A 12,311-nucleotide genomic window follows, 5' to 3' on the forward strand; every position below is an offset into this window, starting at 1 on the left:
GTAAGATAATCAACAGGCAGAGAGCGAAGATTTAGCGAATGAGTAAACATGGGCATATGGCGGCTGTCACGTCAGGTACAGTCGGTTTCACATGATCAAAACGAGCCCTCTCCCCCTGCTTATTACATAATCGCTTTCGTTTGTTGCTTAACAACTATTAGTCGAAGCCTCACATTTTACTACAAAACAAAACAAATAAAAAACTATTTCAACGGCGTGAAAATGGAAAACAGGGGTGAGAGCACAACTGGGCAGTGCCGCTTCACGATTATTTCCCCGGGTTATTGGGCAAGTTTGGCTTTTTTTGCTTCCTCGCCTGCCACATTGCATTTTGCCTGGAAACCATCCATTTTGCAGATACTGAATTTCTTTTGAGTACTATTTTTATACAGTGAGCAATCGCCACACCTCTGGATCTTGATAGCATTAGTATGGGAGGAGAAAGAAGCTTTGTGTTAGTAATTACCTAACATTGTCAGAAGCTGACTGCAGGCCTCTTTCTAGTGATAACAGAATAACCGCATAATGTAGCTTTATAGCACATGATTAATAGAAAATAATTACACGTCCTACAAAGGGATGCAATATTTCTTATAAATTGACTGGAATGGTTTCCTGTAGATTAAAGGACTCTTCATTATTTTATCAGTCCTCCTGAAGCACAGCCACTTGCCTATGTTAGCATTTCAGTTGATGTTAAGAGCCGAGTAGGGTGAGGGATACCAGATGGCAGGCCTTCTCGTACCTGAGATCTCGTGTGCCATAAAGATGCCATGATGTTTCCTAACCTTTCAGAGATTTAGATGGCAGCCTGGAGTGGTTTTTTGTCTCTTTCTTTTTTGTTGTTTAATAACAAGATAAGGTTTGAGGGTGGTTGATCTTTTTTTTTTTTTTTTTTTAAACGACCCACCCGCGACTTTTAGAACAATACTATAATTAGCACGTGGACGGTAAGACAACATTGTCTGGATTGCATTCTTTCCACCGTAAGTAATACATCATTTGGAACCACATTTATTTGGGAGCGGCAAACAGGGGAGGCAGAGAGGCAGATCTGCTTCTTCGGAAGGAAAGCTCGTAGGATACTGAATCTTGAGGCTCAAGTTTAGAATACCGTACTCCAAAGCATCTTCTTTCCAATTTATAGGCTGCAAATGGTTTAATTGGGATTCATGTTGCTCAAGAGGCTCATACGGAGGATGGTAATGATAAAAGTAAAAGCTTCTGTGTTTGCAATCTTGTCGACATACTCTAATGGCCACAGTGTAAATCCATAAATTTGCCTCCTAGATTTTTACCTCACTGTATTTTATCTTGCCTCTTAATTCCACACAGGGGTGTTCTGTGGAATCCTTTACAAATGTAAAGTAATGAGCGTTCTGGTTTTTATTTTTACCCTTTTCTGATTTAAACCTGTGATAGTTTAGAAAACTTTTATGAGCAAATTTCATATGCTTTTGAATTGTTTTAAATTAAGTGAAGCATTTAAGATAATTTGAGTCTGAAACTTTATTTTTTCCTAGAATGTTACTTGCAAGGGATTTGTTTGCAGATGCATAAGCCCCTCCCCCCTGTTTTCGAGGGTACTTTCTATTTAATGAATCTGACCAGTGACCATCAGGCAGAATTCTCTCAAGTGTGAAGTGTGTCATTGGTCCTTTGGTGAAATGATGCATTGGAAATCCATTTTCTTAACTTTGGATGTGAGTGAGCTTTTTGAGAATGATGATATGCCCTCAGTTGAGACTACAGATTATAACCAAAGTGGAATATTATAAAATGACATGAGCATTCTTGTTTGTATTTGAATTTAAACCTGGAAGCCCAGATTGAGTGCTAGTCTCTGAAAGCCGATTTGGGTCTTAATATGCCCTCTCATTGAATATGTTCTCTGTCTGCCTGTTGGGGGCGCTGGTTCCCTTGCTCTTTACAAATATTCAAATTTTTTTTTTTTTTTTTAAAGTCTTACATTGACATTGGGTAAGAGCTTTCATACTCAGACCTACCCTGTTAACCATCCACTTTGAAATCTTACAGTGTAGGCCTTTTGCCTCTGGAAGGTTAAATACATTTGTTTTGTTAAGCATTAGGCTCTAATTGTATTCATTGCCTTAAAAATTGAAAAGGGCAGTTTTATTAGGTTCCTATTAAGATATAATGGTTGCTAATCATAGCTTTCAGTAAGTTGGTGTTTTCTTCTGATAAATATATCCCATGTAGATTATAGTCATTATCACTAAGTTCGGGCATCAGACTATTTTCATTGCTTTTAGATAGTTTTATCCACTAAATTCACACTATCGTTGAACTTTTAAACTTAAAACCTTGAGCCCTCCGTCTTCATTAACCAGCGCTGTGCCCTCTTGAGAATAAGTACAGGGTTAGCCTTACCCCCCCATCTCATATTTTCCTTCCACCTTTTTCTTCCAATAAACCTAATTCTTGTACAACCCACTGTTTATTTTATTTTATTTTTTTTTCAACGTTTATTTATTTTGGGGACAGAGAGAGACAGAGCATGAACGGGGGAGGGGCAGAGAGAGAGGAAGACACAGAATCGGAAACAGGCTCCAGGCTCTGAGCCATCAGCCCAGAGCCCGACGCGGGGCTCGAACTCCCGGACCGCGAGATCGTGACCTGGCTGAAGTCGGACGCTTAACCGACTGCGCCACCCAGGCGCCCCCAACCCACTGTTTAAAAAGCACATAGAGGTTTTAATCCTGTGTTCTATCGATAGACCACATTATCAATACACACGTGCTAATGTTTTTACATTTGTATTGAAGAATTGTATGATTTTCCTTTCAGCTGGTCAATAGCATACTAATCAATACAAATGTGAAGTCTGTGCTAGTCTGAATATTCCCTCCCCACCTGTAACTCAATATGCATATGCACATTTATCTAGGACTCAGATGTTGGAAAATCATAGCCTATTGAATTACTTTGGGGATTGATTTTAAAAATTTATCTTCCATGAAAAATTAAATTTGGGTCCTACAATGCTTTTGCCGAGTATTGCTTTTGGAAGATATTATTCTTGAAACTTGTAATTCATTTTACTTTGTTTGTATCTCACTAAACATAAATAAATTTGAGATAAAAATACATTAGTCAACCTGGCAGACATATGAGAGCAGTTACAGAGTGTTCGTAATGCTTAAAGCAGTGTCGTATCTGTCAGTGGAGGCAAAGGGGAGAAACGCAGGTACAGGTTTATCTCACGTTGCAAAGTAAACGCAGAAGTGACTCATCAATCACTCTTTTTTTACAGCTAGATGAATATTTTGCCTTTATAACTTGAGATCCTTTATTTCTTATTGGATCTTCTACTGTAAGGGTGACTCTAACACCACCTTTAAATTCCTGCCACCCATGCTTTATCTAATGAAGTTTAGGATTAGTTGAAAGCAATAATAAATGCCTTAGGGAAGCTTTTTAAAAGGAGCCTTTGAGGGGCGCCTGGGTGGCGCAGTCAGTTGAGCGTCCGACTTCAGCCAGGTCACGATCTCGCGGTCCGGGAGTTCGAGCCCCGCGTCAGGCTCTGGGCTGATGGCTAAGAGCCTGGAGCCTGTTTCCGATTCTGTGTCTCCCTCTCTCTCTGCCCCTCCCCCCGTTCATGTTTCTCTCTCTGTCCTAAAAATAAATAAACGTTTAAAAAAAAATTAAAAAAAAAAAAAAAAGGAGCCTTTGAAAATTATTTTGTAAAACAAATATTTGCGGATATTATTAGTGTTTTCTTATTCTTTCATTTGTCTGTTTAAAATGTCTATACACACGTATTAGATTTTTCTTGAGGCGTAGCTCTACATTCTGAATAATCTTTAGTCATATGAGTTTAGTAGGAATTAGTTTATTGTGAAAAAGTAATTCTTTCCTTGCTAGATGATAAGCTTCTTGAAGGCAAAGATAGTATCCTAAGGATCTTGGCTGTAACCCTGTAGCACCTAGAGCTGGTGTTTGCGTAGAAAAGTTGTCTCCCAGGCCACGAGTGTGCTTGCCTGTGCGTGCATGCGTCTGTGTGTGTGTCTGTGTGTGTGTAGTGGGGGGGGGGAGGGAGAAGGGAAATGGGCCCAGGGAATTGACTTCGTCATGTAGTTTCATTTGCTAAGTTCTTATCCCAAGTGACTGTTTCTGTGTTCTGTACGGAGTCATAAACAGGCTTTGTCTTATACGTTAATTTAAATCTTTGCCTAACAGCATTTTTAAGTGTCCAGAAACAAACAAAAAAAAGATTAAAATGTTTCAGTTTGCAGCTCAAGCTCTTGTAAGTTTATAAAAAGAAATAACATTTCTAAGAAGTTGCATATAAACAACATTGTATTTATACCAGTCTAAAGGTTAATATTGCATATTGTTTTCAATTAGGAATACAATAGATATGGCTGGTGGGTAGGAGAAATGAAGGGAGCCATTGGCTTGGTGCCGAAAGCCTACATAATGGAGATGTATGATATTTGAGAGTCCTGGGTAAGTACATTTTAATCCAATATTCTGTAATAGCTCATATGTTCTCTTGGTCTCTGCATTATGAGTCTTTGCCTTTTAAAAAGTCTTTGTAGTTTTCTGGATAGCACCAAGATCATGCCTCCCCCATCATCATCATCATCTTTTTTTTTTTTTAATCTGGTTTAATTTTTAAATAACTTCATAGAATTTACTTTGGAAATAGATTTATTTAGAGAAAGTCCCTTTGCTAACAACTGGATGTTTTCCCAAACCTTCTCCTCTTTAGTAAAGTATCACTTTTTACGGCCTTTCTGAGGAGCTGAATTGACAAAATGTTCATTTTTCCTTGGCTAAAAATGTAATTTTTTTTTCTAAGCAGGAAAAATCAACATTTCAACTGAAGAAAAAAATTAAGCTGCAACTTTCCCTTTCTGCCTGCAGAAAAGGAAGATTCTTCTGCTAGTCAGTAAATGCTTTGGATTTAGAATCATCTTGAAAGCCTGCGTGGCAGCTCATAACCTTTTTGTGTTTTATTGGACATTTGTCTTTAACTGTTATTTTATGCATTCATTATAATATTTCTCTGATGTGAAATTAAATAAAGAATATTAATGTAAATTAGATGCAGGCAGGAAACTTGTACCTGTTGCTATTTTGCTAAGAAATAAATGTAGTTTTTAGTTACTCATTTGATTTGTGTGAAGAATTCAGCATAATTTGCTATGTACTGCTACTTTCATTATGAGTCGTAATTCCTCTTTGTGTTGGATGTCAATTATATTTTAGAGTGTAATACGTAATTTCATAGAAATTTGAATTGAGTATATCATGCCAACTTCTGGTAGATGCTATCTAAAGAATGTGGCTTTGTTAACCATCTTAGTACTTATCTTTCACACAGTAGTAACATATTTTCATGAAAGAATCTTACTGATTGGCAAGTTTCCTTCGTGTTAAATATAGCCACAAGAAAGAAAAGATGACAGGCTTCCCGATGGCAGTGCACGGACACCTGTGACACATGCGGACCAGAACCACAGTCCGTGCCGAGCCCTTTCTCAGTAACAAACATCCTGATTAGATGACGGACTTGCCAACGTTTTCCACCACCGTTCTGTATTTAAATGGAATAAAATAAAAAAATTCATAAGAAAGCCCATTCTGTGTAACACAATGGCCTAAAGAGTCTCCGTATGTAGTTTCAAAGTAAGGAGACCTAACGGAGCGCTGCCTTATCCTGCCCGATCACTGCTGTGCTGTTAAAGTCCCAGCACAGAACAGTAGAACCCCAGATCTGAGTCTCTCTGAGTCTCACACTTCTCAGAGCAGTGAAAAGAAAAGGAAGGGCTCAGAGAGGAGAGCATAGAAATCATGGTGGGAACCCGTACCAACAGGCGAGTGGAAAGGTAGGGTTAGCCGACACTGGAGGTCTATGTTGTGCGGCCGGAGCAAGATTTGTGGAACGATTACATTACCTTTCCGTGTATATTTGAAATCAAGGGTATTATTTTAAATGCCAACAAGGTAGCAGTGTGGCCTTGATACATATCAAAATGTCCTGCTGATCGGGTAATTATTTGATGTGGATAGACTCATGTAATTTTGAATCATTGATTGGGGGGTACCACCTTTGTTGAACTTCTCAGATGTTTGTTTTATGAAGGTAAAGATGCTAACCATGAATGAGTTGAAACCCCCCTTTATATATAAAAAGTAAACCCCCCTTTACTATTTATAAGCAATATTTCAGAGCTTAACTTTAACGTTATCTTCTCAATACTGTGATCATCAGATTTCAAATGTGATGAAGTCTGTATTTTAGTTTTAGGGATTGTGGGTCAAGTCTAGTTTACATAAATTAGACGTTGTCAAGTTAAAGCTTTCGGAAATGAGTTTGTGCACTCGTTAATCTGTTCCTAATAGAGATCCCTTGGAGCAGGTTGAAATCATCTCAGCATAGATGAGACAACTGGAGACAAATTTAGTGGTCTGCTTTTCAAAGCCTGAGAGATGACAAGCAAAAGCAGTCGTGGGTTTCCCCTGAAAATGTAATTTTGGTAATGGATACAGGTTTCATGCTTCTGGTTGAAGGGAAGATTTTCCTGCTCGGCCAGTAGGTGGCAGCAGCTTTTCATCACATACCAAAGCACTGGGCAGCCCCTCCCCCACCCGGGCCCAAACTGGAGCTGAACGTAAAGCATGTAAAAGAGTTTTGCCTCCTTTTACAGTTAATCCAGGAGAGGGAGTCCTTTGCCAACTGATGACCAACGATTCCAAGCTAGATAGTCTCTGTGAATGGTGACAATACAGAAATAAACTTCTGTCCAGAGCCGCTCTGGCCTTTGTTCTTGTGTAACTTGAATATAGGTGGGAGATAGGAAGGGAAACGAGAGATTTAAAATTAGAGTGATAAGAAAAATAATCATTACTTTCAACGCATGACTCCTTTGTATTCATTTGGCAAAATCATTTGTATACTACCAGGGAGAAAGTTTCCTTTACACCCTTGACAATACATCACACTCTCTTCAAGATCATAATAATATCATTAATGTGAATTTAAACAACATGGCTTGTTAGAAGATATGCTAATTGCTCTGTTCTCATTATGTTTGCTTAGCTTTTATTTGTTTTTCTATGAACAGTTAGAGAGCTAATTTTTTTCAAAGGTGATTGTAAGTCATATTTTATATAGCATTTTGCTTGATTATTTGCTCTGTACTGAATTTGTACTCTGTTGCCATTAGATCTTACAATAATGTTCCACTCTGCAAATTTTTAAGGTTCAAATAAAGTTTAATTGTTTGCAAACTGTTATGATGCTAATAATTCAACAGCCTGCTGTGTTACTAATGAAATTACTTTGTTATGATTAATTTGGAAAATAGTGTGTTGATTGTAGTAATTAAGCACAACAAGGTGAAGTAAATGATTCTAATGCCATCTGGCCTCCAAACTGAATGAAGAAATGAAATAGAGCTGTCATCTGAATTTATTCAAAGAAGTAAGGATAATACAAATGACTTTCATTGCTATAGGATTTACACTTAACCACAGCTCACTCCATTCTGTTTTTTGCCACTTTGTTGCATGTGACCCTTTCTCTTATGAAAAACGTTGCTTAGCCTCGTAATTGTTCTGAATACTTTATATTATTTTCAGTTGACTATTTTTACCTTGTGTTCATTTAATTACAGATAATTACATAAAGTATCGTAGGACCATAGAAAATTACTTTTCAGCCATCTGTAAGTGAAATCTATGCATGTGGGAGGTGGGTTGCTATCAGTGTGCAGATAGGATGAAGAGTGGAGATTTCATTCAGTTGTTCCTAAAATGTTTCCAGTTAAGATTCCCCCATAGTTCGAATGATTTCTAATTTCCTGTAATTTCTCCTGCCTAAACTATTGCTGTTCACGTCATAGAGGCTGGTACCTTCCAGGGTCATGATTAAATGCAGAACCCAGAACTGAGTTCTATAGTAGAGATCCAGAATTGCAGTTCAGCCACCATAGGGAAACTGACCTTAGCATACGTGTGGTCTAAAAGTTTGAACTTCACCAGTGAGACCGAGCAAAGTGTTGCAAAAATTTCTAACTCAAGAAAGAGCACCTCTAAATTTTGGATAAATCGGTTGTTTGTATTTTAGTTGAATAGAATTATAGACACAATCTGTATAGAAATCACTTTTACGTCTCTTGAGTTCAAGAGAGTCGAGAGTATTGAAAGGCAGTCTACAGGGTAAAGAAGGAGGTGTTAGAGATTAAAACATGGTCAAGCCATAGGAAACTTGACTCAGAGGTCGAAGGAATATAATTAGTATCCGTAACATAAAAACATTTGTTAAAGTGGCTTAGTTTGTGACTCAAACCCCGAGTATTCCAAAATACAGAGAAACAAATAAATAGCGTATTATTAAAGTATCTTTCTACCAACCTAACCTACACTCAAATGTGTAATTTAAACAGTTTATTCTCTGGTGTGGGAACAAGGAATGTCTAGACATCCGCAGCTTCAGCCTACATATACCGGTCCCCACCTTCTAGCTGAGTTCTAGAATAGCCGTTAGAACCCCTGATTGTATAACATTTTGCGGGGATGAGGTAACTACTCAGAAAATTATATGGTCACAGTAACATGGAATGACATTTCATTAACGCCAGGTTTGAAGAGCTTTTTCTTTTTTTCCCTAGTAGAATCTGCTCTATCATTAGTTGGACACAAACCCAGGATTTATCGCCAGCATGGTACTTCAGAGTATATGGTGTGTGTCCAGTAAATATTTGTTAATTAACTGATTTGGCAACCTACCGTTCTCTCAAGACTTGAGATTTAAGAAGAAAAGAGCCTGACTTCTCCACCTCATAGAGAAAATGCCTCCATCAGTTAATACGTCAGCTTTCTGACCGACAACATTCTCTCCATCAAAAGATCAGTCCCTTTTACTGAGTCTTTAAAAGTAGTTTCACTGTCCCCATAACACTATCAACAAGTGGACTGGATTTGATCGGTGGCAACAGAATTGAGGGAGATGGTAAAAAACAAAGTTGAGTGTGGCAGCTCGTCTTCAGAGGTTTCCTGACTGCCTTTGCTGTTCGTCGTAACTCTTTTAAAGAAGGCACAGCCGACCCAGGCAGCGTGGGGCAAGTGATCTAGTTTCACTTTCCATTACATTCCGAATGGCAGCTGGCTTGGATTCCACCTGGCGGACGTCAGAGAGGCCTTCTGACCTTGGAAGCTGTGGCCTTGAATGGATCAAAAAGGAATTTCGGAAAGCGGGAAGTTGCACTGTGGTTGCCCAATCCAACCACAACTTATTTTCCTGGTCTTCTTTTTTTTAACCTTTACTCCCTATTTCTTGTATTATTACGTCAACTGGAATGCTTTGACTCCCCGAGATGAAAGGAACCATAAATGTGGAAAGTAGCCTTAGTCATACCAGTGCCCAGGTTAGGTCTGTGATGGTGGGAAGGAGGCGGGAAGCTCAGCAAGTCAAGTTGTGAATATTGGCAAAGGTGAAAATAGAAATCGTCTCAAATGCCCATTTATTTATTTATTTATTTATTTATTTATTTATTTATTTTAAGAGAGAGAGACAATCCCAAGCAGGCTCCACACTGTCAGCACAGGGCCCAACGTGGACTTGAACCCGTGAGATCGTGACCTGAGCCGAAACCGAGAGTCGGACACTTAACCAACTGAGCCACCCAGGGGCCCCTCAAATGCCCATTCCTTAGGCGCTTTTCTTGACACTGAAACTTTGGAAAGTGTTTCTCTGGGTTACTCTCTTCTCCCTTTTCACTTTTTTCAATGTCCATTACTCAGAGAGGTAACAGAGAACAGAACTCGTCTACTTTCTGTTTATTGGCCTCAACTTCGTAATATAAACATATCACTCCTGCTAGCGCGAAAGCGGGTGCCATTTGGTAGCTTGAGCGGCAGTTTGCGCCAAGTGTCCTTTTCTCCGAGGAGAAAATTCCTGACAGCAACGTACCCCAATTAAAATTGACTGCTTTAGGGGCGCCTGGGTGGCTCAGTTGGTTAAGCATCCGACTTCGGCTCAGGTCGTGATCTCACAGTTGGCGGGTCTGAGCCCCGCATCATCGGGCTCCGGGCTGACAGCCCAGAGCCTGGAGCCTGCTTCGGCTTCTGTGCCTCCCTCTCTCTCTGCCCCTCCCTGGCTCACGCTCTGTCTCTCTTTCTCTCTCAAAAATAAACAGACATTTAAAAAAATTTAAAAATGACTACTTTAGAGGAGGAGAAAGTTCCAACAAACGAGCAGATTGCCATACGCTGCCCCCTCTTCCCAGCCCTCTCTGGAGTCCATTTAGCAAACCTCGTGCTCTTTAACTATCATGTCGAAGTAATAACAATTTGACGAGCAATAACAATAGCCAGCAGTAACCGTTTACTGTTTGTCTTGCTCTGTACTTTGCATCGAACCCTTCTAGCAACGCTATGAGGTAAGATCTGTTGTTTATTCCCATTTTCCTGATTAGGAAACTGAGCATAAGTAATTTGTCCCAACGTCCAGAGTAGGAAGTTACCGGCCTCCCTCCCTTAAATGCAGCAACATTCTGCTTCCCAGTACTGTGACAAATTCAAACCAAATGCATAATTCTAGCATATAGTAGGCACTCAATAAAAGCATATTGACTACTGACGATGGCACCATTCTTATGAAGTAGTCTGGAGCATGTGAAAAGTTCAAGAATTGATCATCAGACAGCAGAATTTGCCTCATTTAGTAGTTGAAGCAGCCCATGGTGACTGTATCAAATCTGAAGCAGCTAATCCACAATGAAGGAGAAACTTTAACACAGGAATATTTCTATCCTTGAACTTCCAGTCTGGCTGAAAATAGTCAAGGCAGCAGAGAGCCGAGAGAGGACACCAGGCCAAAGGGACGCGCCTCTAACGACCTTTTCTCATCCTCTCTACCTCTCCAAAAGAAATGGGTGGCGCAGTCGGTTGAGCGTCCGACTTCAGCCAGGTCACGATCTCGCGGTCCATGAGTTCGAGCCCCGCGTCAGGCTCTGGGCTGATGGCTCAGAGCCTGGAGCCTGCTTCGGATTCTGTGTCTCCCTGTCTCTCTGCCCCTCCCCCGTTCATGTTCTGTCTCTCTCTGTCCCAAAAATAAATAAACGTTGAAAAAAAAAAATTAAAAAAAAAAAAAAAAAAAAAAAAAGAAATGCCCAAGGCAACTGACCAGCCAGGAAAGCCTTAGAAAAGTCTTTAAAGTGGCTGCTTCTGTCTCAAATAGTTAAGTAGTTTTAATTAGTTGTGTGTGGGCGGGGGGGGGGGGGCCCAGAGTGGTAAATGGATCTTTATTTTTTTCAGTTTAAAGGATTATTATTAACTGTTCAGCCCTTTTACAATCAATAAACAAACTTCATTATAAAACTTGTATAATTTTGTAGCTTTTATTGGTCTTTCCGACTCTAAGTAAGAGGGCTTATTTCTTGGGCACCTACGTGGTACCTTGTACAGGGCCCCAGAAAGTCTTCTGTTTGGTTGTTTGAACAGATGCTTTGAAAGAAAAAGAAAAAAAAAAAAAACCTTTTGGTATGTCAGGGATTGGAAGCTAGCAGGGGTGGGGGAATAGGAGATAAGTTAAGACTAACATCCGTTATAGGGCTTTGCGGTTTTGCCAGAGGAGAGGTAAGATTGAGCCCTTTTATAGTCGAGTACATCCTGCACCATTGGCTGTCTCGTAGCCCAAAAGAAGGTGAACTGAAGTTCAGTTTCCAAGGGGTATTTCATTGTATCGGCTACTCTGAAATGTTTCCATGCCTAGTACTCAGGACAGGGAGCAATGGACTTTGCATTGTCTTGCTCGCCAGCTGCCCACCAAGTGGATCGAGTTGGTGTAATATAACCTGTCGCATCCAGGCAGATATGTGATTCACTCCTAATTCCCAGTTCAAACCCTTGTGGTCCGCCCTTCGTTCATCTTCCTCCACTTTCCTCCTCTTCCTCAGACTCTCCCAAGGAGCTCCGTCCTATGAGGCATGATGTGTGGAATTCTTTACCACTCTACGGAGTTATTAATATCAGCCGTGTTCTCTGCTTTCCGTGAACCTGCAAAAGCAAGGTATATAACTGTGTGTCTATCCCGTTAACGTATGTCCTGCATTGAGAAATTGAAACGTAGCTATCTTGTGAGTGTGTGTTGTTGCCTCCTGTTGCTTTGCATCAGTCGGTCAGCATATTTACTTTATTCTTTATTATCATCTCAGGACTTGCTATTTCTCTTCCTATCTAATTAAATGATTCCATTTTGAATAATTACATTTAAGTGCCAACAGTGTGCTAGGGGCATTTCAAACAGCATTGTCGCAGTCTTTTCCAAGAAAACTCAG

General features: G+C 39.8%; 1 protein-coding gene across 2 annotated transcripts in view; it reads left to right on the forward strand.

The window, feature by feature from the left end:
- The window catches only part of SKAP2 (src kinase associated phosphoprotein 2), a 186,035-nt gene extending 178,771 nt beyond the window's left edge, over nt 1-7,264 (forward strand). Inside the window, exons 12-13 of one of the 2 annotated variants that reach the window (XM_040472395.1) lie at nt 4,369-4,470; nt 4,826-7,264. In XM_040472395.1, the coding sequence (XP_040328329.1) occupies nt 4,369-4,461 (93 nt within the window). In that variant the 3' untranslated portion in view covers nt 4,462-4,470; nt 4,826-7,264. The remainder of the gene's footprint in view (nt 1-4,368; nt 4,471-4,825) is intronic. The other variant, XM_040472396.1, reaches the window with a different exon arrangement.
- Nucleotides 7,265-12,311: the final 5,047 nt, after the last annotated feature.

The sequence above is a fragment of the Herpailurus yagouaroundi genome, unplaced genomic scaffold, assembly GCF_014898765.1.
Source record: "Herpailurus yagouaroundi ecotype Mexico unplaced genomic scaffold, PumYag 100, whole genome shotgun sequence".
Classification (NCBI taxonomy): Eukaryota; Metazoa; Chordata; class Mammalia; order Carnivora; family Felidae; genus Herpailurus; species Herpailurus yagouaroundi.